This window comes from Salmo trutta, chromosome 34 (genome assembly GCF_901001165.1).
Source record: "Salmo trutta chromosome 34, fSalTru1.1, whole genome shotgun sequence".
NCBI classification, from domain to species: domain Eukaryota; kingdom Metazoa; phylum Chordata; class Actinopteri; order Salmoniformes; family Salmonidae; genus Salmo; species Salmo trutta.
The window spans coordinates 42004277-42020449 of NC_042990.1; the positions used below are offsets into that span (position 1 = coordinate 42004277).

The 16173-nt window shown below is 46.1% G+C and overlaps 1 protein-coding gene across 1 annotated transcript in view; it reads left to right on the forward strand.

The window, feature by feature from the left end:
* The window catches only part of LOC115173255 (CUB and sushi domain-containing protein 2), a gene marked incomplete in the record, with an annotated part of 501741 nt that overhangs the window by 293851 nt on the left and 191717 nt on the right, over window positions 1–16173 (forward strand). The window contains 4 exon segments of the mRNA XM_029731172.1: window positions 3462–3558; window positions 5172–5276; window positions 7357–7475; window positions 12155–12224. Coding sequence (XP_029587032.1) covers window positions 3462–3558; window positions 5172–5276; window positions 7357–7475; window positions 12155–12224 — 391 coding nt within the window.

The following is a 16173-nucleotide window of genomic DNA, read 5'->3' on the forward strand; positions in this document are numbered from 1 at the left end:
AGTGCTACGGGGTGGTAATCATTTAGTAAGGTTACCTTCGCTCCCTTGGGCACAGGGACTATGGTGGTCTGCTTGAAACATGTAGGTATTACAGACTCGGTCAGGGAGAGGTTGAAAATGTCAGTGAAGATACTTGCCAGTTGGTCAGCGCATGCTTTGAGTACACGTCCTGGTAATCCGTCTTGCCCCGCGGCTTTGTGAATGTTGACCTGTTTAAAGGTCTTCCCCATATCGGCTACGGAGAGCGTGATTACACAGTAGTCTGGAACAGCTGGTGCTCTCATGCATGCTTCAGTGTTGTTTGCCTCGAAGCGAGCATTAAAGGCATTTAGCTCATCTGGTAGGCTCGCGTCACTAGGCAGCTCGTGGCTGTGTTTCCTTTTGTAGTCTGTATAGTTTGCAAGCTCTGCCACTTCCGACGAGCGTCCTGTATTGACGCTTTGACAGTTTGATGGTTCGTTGGTAGGACACAGCGGGATTTCTTATAAGCGTCCGGATTAGTGTCCCGCTCCTTGAAAGCGGCAGCTCAAACCTTTGGCTCGGTGCGGATGTTGCCTGTAATCCATGACTTCTGGTTGGTATATGACTGTACGGTCGCCGTGGGGACGATGTCCTCGATGCACTTATTGATGAAGCTGGTCACTGAGGTGGTGTACTCATCAATGCCATTGGATGAATCCCGGAACATATTCCAGTCTGTGCAGCAAAACAGTCCTGTGGCATATAATCCGTGTCATCTGACCACTTCCGTATTGAGCGAGTCACTGGTACTTCCTGCTTTAGTTTTTCCTTCTAAGCAGGAATCAGGAGGACAGATTTACGGTCAGATTTTCCAAATTGAGGGCGAGGGAGAGCTTTTTATGCGTCTCTGTGTGTGGAGTAAAGATGGTCTAGAGTTTTTTTTTTCCTCTGGTTGCACATTTAACATGCTGGTAGAAATGAGGTAAAACGGATTAAAGTCCCTGGCCACTAGGAGCGCCATTTCTGGATGAGCATTTTCTTGTTTGCTTATGGCCTTATACAGCTCGTTGAGTGCGGTCTTAGTGCCAGCATCGGTTTGTGGTGGTAAATAGACGGCTACGAATAATATAGATGAAAACTCTCTTGGTAGATAGTGTGGTCTACAGCTTATCATAAGGTACTCTACCTCAGGCAAGCAATACCTCCAGACTTCTTTAGTATTAGACATCGCGCACCAGCATTTATTGACAAATAGACACAATCCCCCGCTCCTCATCTTACCAGACGTAGCTGCTCTGTCCTGCCGATGCACAGAAAACCTATATAATCCATGTCATTGTCCAGCCACGTTTCGGTGAAATGTAAGATATTACAGTTTTTAAATGTCCCATTGGTTGGATTAGTCTTAGTCGTAGACCGTCCAGTTTCTTGGCCAATAATACAGTGTGTACTGGTGAATGAATTTGAGACTGGTTACATTTCTATACATCTCATATCTCAGCTTTTAACCAAGGCAGTGGGGGGGTATACCTGCCACCAACTACCATACTCCCAGTTCAAAGGAACTTTTGTCTTGCCCATTCACCCTCTGAATGGCACACATACACAATCCATGTCTCATGTGTCTCAAGGCTTAAAAAAATCCTTCTTTTAACCTGTCTCCTCCACCTTCATCTACACTGATTGAAGTGGATTTAACAGGTGACATCAATAAGGGATCATAGCTTTCACCTGGATTCACCTGGTCAGTCTGTGTCATGGAAAGAGAACAGGTGTTCCTAATGTTTTGTACACTCAGTGTATACCAAGGGAATACACAAGCAAGACCCAAACCACGAACAAGCGCACGGTGAGACACAGTGAGACATGGTGTGACACGGTGTGACGTGGTGAGACACGGAGAGACACGGCGAGACTCATATTCAGACCATGACATGTTCTGTTTCAGCTTCAGGCTGAAACAATAGATGTGTGTTTTGCTCTGTTAAAATCTCTTTCGGACAAATCTAACTGCCTTTAGCTCAGGACTCGAAGCATGGATATGCATATTCTTTGTACCAATTTGAAAGGAAACTCTGAAGTTTGTGGAAATTTGAAATTAATGTTGAAGAATATAACACATTAGATCTGGTAAAAGATAATACAAAGAAAAAAACATGCATATCTTTTTTTTTTATCATCATCTTTGAAATGCAAGAGGAAGGCCATAGTGTATTATTCCAGTTTAGGCGCAATTTAGATTTTGGCCACTAGATGGCAGCAGTGTATGTGCACATTTTTTGACTGATCCAATGAACCATTGCATTTATGTTCAAAATGTAGTATCATGTCTTCCCAAATGTGCCTAAATGGTCAATATATACATTTTCAAGTACATAACTGTGCACTCTCCTCAAACAATAGCATGGTATTATTTCACTGTAATAGCTACTGTAAATTGGACAGTGCAGTTAGATTAACAAGAATTTAAGCTTTCTGCCAATATCAGATATGTCTATGTCCTGGGAAATGTTCTTGTTACTTACAACCTCATGCTAATCACATTACCTATTACCTATGCTTATCTCTATACCTATTTCTGTAAATGTACAGCAGCTCTGTGTGTGTGAGAGAGAGATGCAGAGTGAGAGAGAGATGCAGAGTGAGAGAGAGAGATGCAGAGTGAGAGAGAGAGATGCAGAGTGAGAGAGAGAGAGATGCAGAGAGAGAGATGCAGAGAGAGAGATGCAGAGAGAGAGATACAGACAGAGATACAGAGAGAGAAAGATACAAAGAGCGAGAGAGAGAGAGAGCGAGAGAGAGAGAGAGAGAGAGATACAGAGAGAGAGAAAGATACAGAGAGAAAGATACAGAGAGAGAGATACATACTTGTTACTGGCAGCCCGTGTACAGTACATAGGCAATTTATCATTACTCACTATCTATATATTCCTTGTGTTATTATTGATTTCTCTATATATTTTTTCTCTGTGTTTTTCTGGGAAGGGCCCCGTAAGCATTTCACTGTTAGTCTTCACCTTTTTGTTTACGAAACACGTGACAAATACAACTCTATTTTTGAGGAAAATGGGCCAAGTACATGACATGAGATATGAGTGCCAAACAGACATTTGGAGCAGGAGAAAACTTGGAGTGACACGTTGGGAGACCTTTGTGGTTTTCCCTTGATATTCCCTCTCTGAACCTCTGCTTTTTGCTCTTGTTAAGGTTGTGGAGAAAGAGGAGGATGTGGGAAAGAGAGGAGACATTATAGTAAACAGAAAGTGGAGGATGGGGAAAGAGACCTCTCTTCACCTCTCCTCCTCTCCTCCTCTCCTCTCCTCTCCTCTCCTCTCTTCACCTCTCCTCCCCTCTCCTCTCCTCTCCTCTCCTCTCCTCTCCTCTCCTCTCTTCACCTCTCCTCTCCTCCCCTCCCCTCACCTCCCCTCCCCTCTCCTCTCCTCTTCTCTTCTCTCCTCTCCTCTCCTCTCCTCTCCTCCCTTCTCCTCTCCTCTCCTCAGATCCAGGTGATCAGTTTTGTGACTGAACAGAACTGGGATTCTCTGGAGGTGTTTGATGGAGGACACAACAGCGACACCATGCTGGGAAGCTTCTCAGGTGAGTCTCTCTCTCCTTCTCTATTTCGGTCTCTCTCTCCTTTCCTCTTTCTGTCTATGTCTCCATCTCTTTCTCTCTCTTTCTTTCTCTCTCTCTTTCTCTGTGTGTTGGTGGAGTGTTGCACCTTGCCGTTTTATCTTAGGTGGTGATGGTTAAGTTAATGCCTTTTTCAAAAACCACCATGACTTCCATGAGCTGCTACAATATTACCATCACAGCCTGTCCATTACCAGTGAGTAACCCACCGTGACCTGTTACTCTGCTAGTCAATAGTTGAATCAGAGAGAAGCAGCAAGTCACTATTGATTTGCGTTACAGACGGTTGAGTGTATCAATACTCACTCGAGCTCAAAGAGAGGCAGGTGTATTAGAATGTGTATCGTTGAAAAGCTTACCTTTTTATTTTGAAGATCAAGTGACGCATTAGTTTATCTTCTGTTAAGTTTAACCTTGTCATATAACAATACTATATCATTACAATTTAGTCATTTAGCAGACACTCTTATCCAGAGCAACTTACAGTAGTGAATGCATACATTTTTTCTCTATACTGGTCCCCCGTGGGAATAGAACCCACAACCCTGGTGTTGCAAACACCATGCTCTACCAACTGAGCCACACGGGACCACTATATAGAGCTCTTTCTTTTGTTTCTCATTTTGGAACGAGACCAGGTTTAAATTGTTGCTATGGAGAAACACACAGGAATCACAAATGTCAGATGAAAACTTCACCGTGGTGTTAAGATGAATAAGCCAATCAGAGTGATGCAGAGCAGGCCATGTGATCTGGGTGTAGTAGAACCAGGAACTCTGAACCGAAGCCAAGGATTCCATCAGTTCTGTACTCCGGCTTCAGTAATCATTTCACTGTAAAGTCTATACATGTTATATTCAACGCATGTGACAAATATCAACAGATTTTTAATTTTACTTAACTCTAGGCAAGTCAGTTAAGAACAAATTCTTATTTACAATGACAGCCTAGGAACAGTGGTTTAACTGCCTTGTTCAGGGGGCAGAATGACAGATTTGTACCTTGTCAGCTCAAGGATTCAATCCTGCAATCTTTCAGTTACTAGTCCAACGCTCTAACCACTAGGCTACCTGCTGGTTACTAGTCCAACTCTCTAACCACTAGGCTACCTGCTGGTTACTAGTCCAACACTCTAACCACTAGGCTACCTGCTGGTTACTGGCCCAACACTCTAACCACTAGGCTACCTGCTGGTTACTGGTCCAACACTCTAACCACTAGGCTACCTGCTGGTTACTAGTCCAACACTCTAACCACTAGGCTACCTGCTGGTTACTAGTCCAACGCTCTAACCACTAGGCTACCTGCTGGTTACTAGTCCAACGCTCTAACCACTAGGCTACCTGCTGGTTACTGGCCCAACGCTCTAACCACTAGGCTACCCTACCACCCCATTTGACCAGCTCTGTTAATAAATCTCTCTTGCATGAAACAAGCGTCATTATGAATAAACACCTATCTGTTTTTTTACAAGCGGTATGAATACGTCAACATGTACATCTGTCCTCCTACTATAACCACTAAGATAAATAAGGGTTGATGAAGAGTTGAATGTGTTGCTTGGTCTCCCCTTGCAGGAACGACGGTCCCAGCTCTTCTGAACAGCACGTCCAACCAGCTCTACCTCCACTTCTTCTCTGACATCAGCGTGTCTGCTGCCGGCTTCAGGCTGGAATACAAGAGTAAACATACATGTTGAAATATACTATAGTATCACTGGGATGTGTAGTGTCGTAGTGAAATATACTATAGTACAGTGAGAGAAAAAAGTATTTCATCCCCTGCTGATTTTGTACGTTTGCCCACTGATAAAGAAATGATCAGTCTATAATTTTAATGGTAGGTTTATTTGAACAGTGAGAGACAGAATAACAACAACAAAAAATCCAGAAAAACGCATGTAAAAAATGTTATAAATTGATTTGCATTTTAATGAGAGAAGTAAGTATTTGATCCCCTCTCAATCAGAAAGATTTCTGGCTCCCAGGTGTCTTTTATACAGGTAACGAGCTGAGATTAGATTAGGAGCAATATCTTAAAGGGAGTGCTCCTAATCTCAGCTTGTTACCTGTATAAAAGACAGCTGTCCACAGAAGCAATCAATCAATCAGATTCCAAACTCTCCACCATGGCCAAGACCAAAGAGCTCTCCAAGGATGTCAGGGACAAGATTGTAGACCTACACAAGGCTGGAATGGGCTACAAGACCATCGCCAAGCAAATTGGTGAGAAGGTAACAACAGTTGGTGCGATTATTCGCAAATGGAAGAAACACAAAAGAACTGTCAATCTCCCTCGGCCTGGGGCTCCATGCAAGATCTCACCTCGTGGAGTTGCAATGATCATGAGAAAGGTGAGGCATCAGCCCAGAACTACACGGGAGGATCTTGTCAATGTTCTCAAGGCAGCTGGGACCATAGTCACCAAGAAAACAATAGGTAACACACTACGCCGTGAAGGACTGAAATCCTGCAGCGCCCGCAAGGTCCCCCTGCTCAAGAAAGCACATATACCTGTCCATCTGAGGTTTGCCAATGAACATCTGAATGATTGAGAGGACAACTGGGTGAAAGTGTTGTGGTTAGATGAGACCAAAATGGAGCTCTTTGGCATCAACTCAACTCGCCTTGTTTGGAGGAGGAGGAATGCTGCCTATGACCCCAAGAACACCATCTCCACCATCAAACATTATGCTTTGGGGGTGTTTTTTCTGCTAAGAGGACAGGACAACTTCACTGTATCAAAGGGACGATGGACGGGGCCTTGTACAGTCAAATCTTGGGTGAGAACCTCCTTCCCTCAGCCAGGGCATTGAAAATGAGTCGTGGATGGGTATTCCAGCATGACAATGACCCAAAACACACGGCCAAGGCAACAAAGGAGTGGCTCAAGAAGAAGCACATTAAGGTCCTGGAGTGGCCTAGCCAGTCTCCAGACCTTAATCCCATAGAAAATCTGTGGAGGGAGCTGAAGGTTCAAGTTGCCAAACGTCAGCCTCGAAACCTTAATGACTTGGAGAAGATCTGCAAAGAGGAGTGGGACAAAATCCCACCTGAGATGTGTGCAAACCTGGTGGCCAACTACAAGAAACGTCTGACCTCTGTGATTGCCAACAAGGGTTTTGCCACCAAGTACTAAGTCATGCTTTGCAGAGGGGTCAAATACTTATTTCCCTCATTAAAATGCAAATCATTTTATAACATTTTTGACATGCGTTTTTCTGGATTTTTTTGTTGTTATTCTGTCTCTCACTGTTCAAATAAACCTACCATTAAAATTATAGACTGATCATTTCTTTGTCAGTGGGCAAACGTACAAAATCAGCAGGGGATCAAATACTTTTTTCCCTCACTGTATTTATAGGATACTTTGGGATAAGACCCAAAGATGAGTAGGGTCTTAGTGTAACCTTACTTTCCCTTGTTACTCCCATCTCTCTCTCTCTCAATTCAACTTAGGCTTTATTGGCATGGAAAACATAAGTTTACATTGCCAAAGCAAGTGAACCATATAATAAACAAAAGTGAAATAAACAATTCAAAACCAACAGTATATATTACACTCACAGAAGTTCCAAAATGAATAGAGACATTTCAAATGTCTCTCTCTCTCTCTCTCTCTGATCTCTCCATATCTCCCTCTCTGTCCCTCTCATCTCTCCATATCTCCCTCTCTGTCCCTCTCATCTCTCCATATCTCCCTCTCTCTCTCTCTCTCTCTCTCTCTCTCTCATCTCTCCATATCTCCCTCTCTCTCTCTCAGCGGTCTCTCTGACCAGTTGCCCTGAGCCAGTAGTTCCTATGAATGGTATCAAGGTGGGAGAGAGACTCCAAATGAACCACGTTGTCTCATTCCAGTGTGAACCAGGATACACATTACAGGTAAGAGTCTACTAATAATAATATGACTATAGAGAAAGTAGTGATGATGATGATGATGATGATGAGATGGAGGACAAAAACAGTTGGTAGTAGTAGTAGTAGTAGTAGTAACAGCAACATCGTTATGTTAGGCCTGGGGGAGCATGGGCTACAGATGGGGTAGTTATACACTAAAAGACAGGAGACGGTAGGGAGAGGAGACTGTAGGGAGAGGAGACTGTAGGGAGAGGAGACTGTAGGGAGAGGTGACTGTAGGGAGAGGAGACTGTAGGGAGAGGAGACTGTAGGGAGAGGAGATAGGAGAGGAGACTGTAGGGAAAGGAGACTGTAGAGAGAGGAGACTGTAGGGAGAGGAGACTGTAGGGAGATGAGACTGTAGGGAGAGGAGACTGGGAGAGAAGATAGGAGAGGAGACTGTAGGGAGAGGAGACTGTAGGGAGAGGAGACTGTAGGGAGTGGAGACTGTAGGGAGAGGAGACTGTAGGGAGAGGAGACTGTAGGGAGTGGAGACTGTAGGGAGAGGAGACTGTAGGGAGTGGAGACTGTAGGGAGAGGAGACTGTAGGGAGAGGAGACTGTAGGGAGTGGAGAATGTAGGGAGTGGAGACTGTAGGGAGAGGAGACTGTAGGGAGAGGAGACTGTAGGGAGTGGAAACTGTAGGGAGAGGAGACTGTAGGGAGTGGAGACTGTAGGGAGTGGAGACTGTAGGGAGAGGAGACTGTAGGGAGAGGAGACTGTAGGGAGAGGAGACTGTAGGGAGTGGAGACTGTAGGGAGAGGAGACTGTAGGGAGAGGAGACTGTAGGGAGAGGAGACTGTAGGGAGTGGAGACTGTAGGGAGAGGAGACTGTAGGGAGAGAAGACTGTAGGGAGAGGCGACTGTAGGGAGTGGAGACTGTAGGGAGAGAAGATAGGAGAGGAGACTGTAGGGAGAGGAGACTGTAGGGAGTGGAGACTGTAGGGAGAGGAGACTGTAGGGAGAGGAGACTGTAGGGAGAGGAGACTGTAGGGAGTGGAGACTGTAGGGAGTGTAGACTGTAGGGAGAGGAGACTGTAGGGAGAGGAGACTGTAGGGAGTGGAGACTGTAGGGAGAGGAGACTGTAGGGAGAGGAGACTGTAGGGAGAGAAGACTGTAGGGAGAGGAGACTGTAGGGAGAGGAGGCTGTAGGGAGTGGAGACTGTAGGGAGAGGAGACTGTAGGGAGAGAAGACTGTAGGGAGAGGAGACTGTAGGGAGAGGAGACTGTAGGGAGTGGAGACTGTAGGGAGAGAAGATAGGAGAGGTGACTGTAGGGAGAGGAGACTGTAGGGAGTGGAGACTGTAGGGAGAGGAGACTGTAGGGAGAGGAGACTGTAGGGAGTGGAGACTGTAGGGAGAGGAGACTGTAGGGAGGGAGACTGTAGGGAGAGGAGACTGTAGGGAGAGGAGACTGTAGGGAGTGGAGACTGTAGGGAGAGGAGACTGTAGGGAGAGGAGACTGTAGGGAGTGGAGACTGTAGGGAGAGGAGACTGTAGGGAGAGGAGACTGTAGGGAGAGGAGACCGTAGGGAGTGGAGACCGTAGGGAGAGGAGACTGTAGGGAGTGGAGACTGTAGGGAGAGGAGACTGTAGGGAGAGGAGACTGTAGGGAGAGGAGACTGTAGGGAGTGGAGACTGTAGGGAGAGGAGACTGTAGGGAGTGGAGACTGTAGGGAGAGGAGACTGTAGGGTAGGGAGAGGAGACTGTAGGGAGTGGAGACTGTAGGGAGTGGAGACTGTAGGGAGTGGAGACTGTAGGGAGAGGAGACTGTAGGGAGAGGAGACTGTAGGGAGTGGAGACTGTAGGGAGAGGAGCCTGTAGGGAGAGGAGACTGTAGGGAGTGGAGACTGTAGGGAGAGGAGACTGTAGGGAGAGGAGACTGTAGGGAGAGGAGAATGTAGGGAGAGGAGACTGTAGGGAGAGGAGACTGTAGGGAGAGAAGACTGTAGGGAGAGGAGACTGTAGGGAGTGGAGACTGTAGGGAGAGGAGACTGTAGGGAGTGGAGACTGTAGGGAGAGGAGACTGTAGGGAGAGGAGACTGTAGGGAGAAAAGACTGTAGGGAGAGGAGACTGTAGGGAGAGGAGACTGTAGGGAGTGGAGACTGTAGGGAGAGAAGACTGTATTGAGAGGAGACTGTAGGGAGTGGAGACTGTAGGGAGAGGCGACTGTAGGGAGTGGAGACTGTAGGGAGTGGAGACTGTAGGGAGAGGAGACTGTAGGGAGAGGTAACTGTAGGGAGAAAAGACTGTAGGGAGAGGAGACTGTAGGGAGAGGGGACTGTAGGGAGTGGAGACTGTAGGGAGAGAAGACTGTATTGAGAGGAGACTGTAGGGAGAGGAGACTGTAGGGAGAGGAGACTGTAGGGAGAGGAGACTGTAGGGAGAGAAGACTGTAGGTAGAGGAGACTGTAGGGAGAGGAGACTGTAAGGAGAGGAGACTGTAGGGAGTGGAGACTGTATGGAGAGGAGACTGTAGGGAGAGGAGACTGTAGGGAGAGGAGACTTTTGGGAGAGGAGACTGTTGAGAGAGGAGACTGTAGGGAGAGAAGATAGGAGAGAATACTGTAGGGAGAGGAGACAGGAGAGAAGACTGTAGGGAGAGAAGACTGTAGGGAGAGGAGATAGGATAGAAGACTGTAGGGAGAGGAGACTGTAGGGAGAGGAGACTGTAGGGAGAGGAGACTGTAGGGAGAGGAGACTGTAGGGAGAGAAGACTGTAGGGAGAGGAGACTGTAGGGAGTGGAGACTGTAGGGAGAGGAGACTGTAGGGAGTGGAGACTGTAGGGAGAGGAGACTGTAGGGAGAGGAGACTGTAGGGAGAAAAGACTGTAGGGAGAGGAGACTGTAGGGAGAGGAGACTGTAGGGAGTGGAGACTGTAGGGAGAGAAGACTGTATTGAGAGGAGACTGTAGGGAGTGGAGACTGTAGGGAGAGGAGACTGTAGGGAGTGGAGACTGTAGGGAGTGGAGACTGTAGGGAGAGGAGACTGTAGGGAGAGGTAACTGTAGGGAGAAAAGACTGTAGGGAGAGGAGACTGTAGGGAGAGGGGACTGTAGGGAGTGGAGACTGTAGGGAGAGAAGACTGTATTGAGAGGAGACTGTAGGGAGAGGAGACTGTAGGGAGAGGAGACTGTAGGGAGAGGAGACTGTAGGGAGAGAAGACTGTAGGTAGAGGAGACTGTAGGGAGAGGAGACTGTAAGGAGAGGAGACTGTAGGGAGTGGAGACTGTATGGAGAGGAGACTGTAGGGAGAGGAGACTGTAGGGAGAGGAGACTGTAGGGAGAGGAGACTTTTGGGAGAGGAGACTGTTGAGAGAGGAGACTGTAGGGAGAGAAGATAGGAGAGAATACTGTAGGGAGAGGAGACAGGAGAGAAGACTGTAGGGAGAGAAGACTGTAGGGAGAGGAGATAGGATAGAAGACTGTAGGGAGAGGAGACTGTAGGGAGAGGAGACTGTAGGGAGAGGAGACTGTAGGGAGAGAAGAGAGGAGAGAAGACTGTAGGGAGAGAAGACTGTAGGGAGAGAAGACTGTAGGGAGAGAAGACTGTAGGGAGAGGAGATAGGAGAGAAGACTGTAGGGAGAGAAGACTGTAGGGAGAGAAGACTGTAGGGAGAGGAGATAGGAGAGGAGACTGTAGGGAGAGGAGACTGTTGAGAAAGGAGACTGTAAGGAGAGAAGATAGGAGAGAAGACTGTAGGGAGAGAAGACTGTAGGGAGAGAAGACTGTAGGGAGAGAAGACTGTAGGGAGAGGAGATAGGAGAGGAGACTGTAGGGAGAGGAGACTGTAGGGAGTGGAGACTGTAGGGAGAGGAGACTGTAGGGAGAGAAGAGAGGAGAGAAGACTGTAGGGAGAGGAGACTGTAGGGAGAGGAGACTGTAGGGAGAGAAGAGAGGAGAGAAGACTGTAGGGAGAGGAGATAGGAGAGAAGACTGTAGGGAGAGAAGAGAGGAGAGAGGAGACTGTGTAAGGAGAGAAGAGATTTGAGGGTGAAAGCATTATGTGACAGTCAAGTGACAATGGAAAGAGGCTAATGCATTGATTAGGTGTTCTTTTATGTCTGAGTGTGTGTCTCTGTGTCTCTGTGTGTCTCTGCGTGTCTCTGTGTGTCTCTGTGTGTCTCTGTGTGTCTCTGTGTGTTTCTGTGTGTCTGTGTCTCTGTGTGTCTGTGTGTCTGCGTGTCTCTGTGTGTCTGCGTGTCTCTGTGTGTCTCTGTGTGTCTCTGTGTGTCTCTGTGTGTCTCTGTGTGTCTCTGTGTGTCTCTGTCTCTGTGTGTCTGCGTGTCTGCGTGTCTGTGTCTCTGTGCGTCTCTGTCTGTCTCTGTGTCTGCGTGTCTGTGTCTCTGTGTGTCTCTGTGTGTCTCTGTGTGTCTCTGTGTCTCTGTGTGTCTCTGTGTGTCTCTGTGTGTCTCTGTGTGTCTCTGTCTCTGTGTGTCTCTGTGTCTGTGTGTCTGTGTCTCTGTGTGTCTGCGTGCCTGTGTGTCTGTGTGTCTGTGTGTCTGCGTGTCTCTGTGTGTCTCTGTGTGTCTCTGTCTCTGCGTGTCTCTGTGTCTCTGTGTGTCTCTGTCTCTGCGTGTCTGCGTGTCTGTGTGTCTCTGTGTCTCTGTGTCTCTGTGTGTCTCTGTGTCTGTGTGTGTCTGTGCCGTGTGTTATTTTAGGGAAACTCTCACATCTCCTGCATGCCAGGAACCGTCAGGCGATGGAACTACCCACCTCCACTCTGCATCGGTAAAAACATAAAAACCTTTTCACTTTTCTGAGGGACACTTCATTTATTTACATTCAGTTTCAAATCAAAGGGCTTTATTGGCATTGGAAACATATGTTTACGTGGCCAAAGCAAGTGACATTGATAAAAAAAAGTGAAATAAACAATAAAAATGAATAGTTAACATTACACTCACAAACGTTCCAAAGGAATAGAGACAGTACAAATGTCATGGGTTATATTTACAATGGTGTTTGTTCTTCACTGGTTGCCCTTTTCTTGTGGCAACAGGTCACACATCTTGCTGCTGTGATTTCACACTGTGGTATTTTACCCAGTGGATATGGGAGTTTATCAAAATTGGGTTTGTTTTCTAAATATGTGTCTCTACTATGGTGTAGCTCAGTTTCCACCTCATTTTGTGGGTAGTGTTGCCACATAGCCTGTCTTCTCTTGAGATCAGGTCTGGCCAGGACGGCCTTTCTCAATAGCAAGGCTATGCTCACTGAGTCTGTACATAGTCAAAGCTTTCCTTAAGTTTGGGTCAGTCACAGTGGTCAGGTATTCTGCCACTATGTACTCTCTGTTTAGGACCAAATAGCATTCTAGTTTGCTCTGTTTTTTTGTTAATTAGTTCCAATGTGTCAAGTCATTATCTTTTTGTTTTCTCATGATGTGGTTGGGTTTAATAGTGTTTCTGTCCTGGGGCTCTGTGGGGTCTGTTTGTGAACAGAGCCCCAGGACCAGCTTGCTTGGGGTACTCTTCTCCAGGTTCATCTCTCTGTAGGTGATGGCTTTGTTATGGAAGGTTAAAAGTAAAAGTTGTCAAAAATCTAAAAAGTAAAATAGATACCCCAAAAACAACTTAAAAAGTACCTAAGAGGATGTTTTTGCAGAATTCTGCAGGCGGAGTCTCAATTTGGTGTTTGTCCCATTTTGTGAATTCTTGGTTGGTGAGCGGAACCCCAGACCTCACAACCATAAAGGGCAATGGGTTCTATAACTGATTCAAATATTTTTAACCAGATCCTAATTGGTGTGTCTAATGTTATGTTCCTTTTGATGGCATAGAAGGCCCTTCTTGCCTTGTCTCTCAGATCGTTCACAGCTTTGTGGAAGTTACCTGTGGCGCTGATGTTTAGGCCGAGGTATGTATAGTTTTTTGTGTGCTCTAGGGCAACGGTGTCTAGATGAAATTTGTATTTGTGGTCCTTGCAACTGGACCTTTTTTGGAACACCATTATTTTTGTCAAGGCCCAGGTCTGACTGAATCTGTGCAGGAGATCTAGATGCTGCTGTAGGTCCTCCTTGGTTGGGGACAGAAGCACCAAATCATCAGCAAACAGTAGACATTTGACTTCAGATTCTAGTAGGGTGAGGCCGGATGCTGCAGACTGTTCTAGTGCCCTCGGCAATTCATTGGTAGACTACATGGCCAAAGGTATAAAGACATCCCTTCAAATTAGTGGATTCAGCTTTTTCAGCCACACCCGTTGCTGACAGGTACATACAATTGAGCACACAGCCATGCAATCTCCATAGACAAACACTGGCAGTAGAATAGCCTTACTGGAGAGCTCAGTGACTTTCAACGTGGCATCATCACAGGATGCCACATTTCCCAAAAGTCAGTTTTGGGAAATTTTTGTCAGATTTCTGCCCTGCTAGAGCTGCCCCTGTAAACTGAGCTGTTATTGTAAAGTGGAAATGTCTAAAGAGCAACAACGGCTCAACTGTGAAGTGGTAGGTCACACAAGCTCACAGAATGGGACCGCCGAGTGCTGAAGTGCATAGCAGGTAAAAAATTGCCTGTTTGCCGTTTGCAACACTCACTACTAAGTTCCAAACTGCCTCTGGAAGCACTGTTCTTCGGGAGCTTAATGAAATGGGTTTCATGGCTGAGCAGCTGCATGCAAGCCTTAGATCACAATGCCAAGCGTCGGCTGGAGGGTGTAAAGCTCACTGCCATTGGACTCTGGAGCACGTGTTCTCTGGAGTGATGAATCACCGTCTTGCAGTTTGACGGACAAATCTGGGTTTGGAGGAGAACGCCAGGAGAACGATACCTGCCCCAATGCATGGTGCCAACAGTAGTTATTGGGGTCAAAAATGTCTCCACTTTTGTGGATTGGGGTGATCAGTCCTTGGTTCCAAATTTTAGGGAAGATGCCAGAGATGAGGATGATGTTAAATATTTTAAATGTAGCCAATTGGAATTTGTGGTCTGTATATTTTAGCATTTCATTTAGGATACCATCAACACCACAGGCCTTTTAGGGTTGGAGGGTTTGTATTTTGTGCTATAGTTCAGTCAATGTACATTGAGGATCCAGTGGGTTTTGGTAGTCTTTAATAGTTGATTCTAAGATTTGTATTTGATCATGTATATGGTTTTGCTCTTTGTTCTTTGTTATAGAGCCAAAAAGATTGGAGAAGTGGTTTACCCATAGATCTCCGTTTTGGATAGATAATTCTTTGTGTTGTTGTTTGTTTAGTGTTTTCCAATGTTCCCAGAAGTGGTTTGATTCTATGATTTCTTCAGTTACATTGAGCTGATTTCTGACGTGCTGTTCCTTCTTTTTCCGTAGTGTATTTCTGTATTGTTTTAGTGATTCACCATAGTGAAGGACTAGACTCAGGTTTTCTGGTCTCTATGTTTTTGGTTGTACAGGTTTCTCAATTTCTTTCTTAGGTTTTTTGCATTTTTGATCAAACCATTTGTCATTGTTGTTCATTTTCGTAGGTTGTCTGCTTGACATTTTTTGATTTGATGGAGGGAAGCTGAGAGCTCAAATATTAATGTTTAAGTTTTTTACTGCCACGTTTACACCTTCACTATTACAGTGGAACATTTTGTCCAGGAAGTTGTCTAAAAGGGTTTTAATTTGTTGTTGCCTAATTGTTTTTTGGTATGTTTCCACACTATTTTCCTTCCATCTATAGCATTTCTTAATATTACTCAGTTCCTTTGGCTTTGATGCCTCATGATTGAGTATTGCTCTGTTCCAGTAGACTGTGATTTAGCTGTGATCTGATAGGGGTGTCAGTGGGCTGACTGTGAACGCTCTGAGAGACTCTGGGTTGAGGTCAGTGATAAAGTAGTCTACAGTACTACTGCCAAGAGATGAGCTATAGGTGTACCTACCATAGGAGTCTCCTCGAAGCCTACCATTGACTATGTACATACCCAGCATGCAACAGAGCTGCAGCAGTTGTGACCTGTTTTTGTTGGTTATGTTGTGTCTAGGGGGGCATATGGGGGAGGGAATGCTGTCACTTCCAGGTAGGTGTTTGTCCCCCTCCCCTGTGTGCTGAGGGTGCCAGGTTCTTGTCCAGTTCTGGCATTTAGGTCACCACAGACTAGTACATGTCCCTGGGCCTGGAAATGATTGATTTCCCCCTCCAGGATGGAGAAGCTGTCTTCATTAAAGTATGGGGATTCTAGTGGGGGGATATAGGTAGGATGGAGAAGCTGTCTTCATTATAGTATGGGGATTCTAGTGGGGGGATATAGGTAGCACACAGGAGGACATTTTTCTCTGTGGAGATTATTTCCTTACTAATTTCTTAGCCAGATGTAAAATGTTCCTGTTTTGATTAACTTAATAGAGTGGATTAGGTCTGCTCGATACCAGATTAGCACACCCCCTGAGTCTCTTCTCTGTTTCACACCTGGTAGTGTGGTGGATGGGACTACCAGCTCTCTGTAGGGCAGCCAGTGAGTCCATCTCTTTTATACCATGTCTCTCTCTGTCTCTCTCTCTCTGTCTCTCTCTCTCTGTCTCTCTCTCTCTCTCTCTCTCTCTCTCTCTTCCTCTATCCATATCCCTCTCTCCATATCTCCCTCTCTCTCTCTCTCTCTCTCTGTCTCTCTCTCTCTCTCTCTCTCTCTCTCTCTCCCTCCCTCTATCCATATCCCTCTCTCCATATCTCTCTCTCTCTCTCTCTCTCTCTCTCTCCCTCTATCCA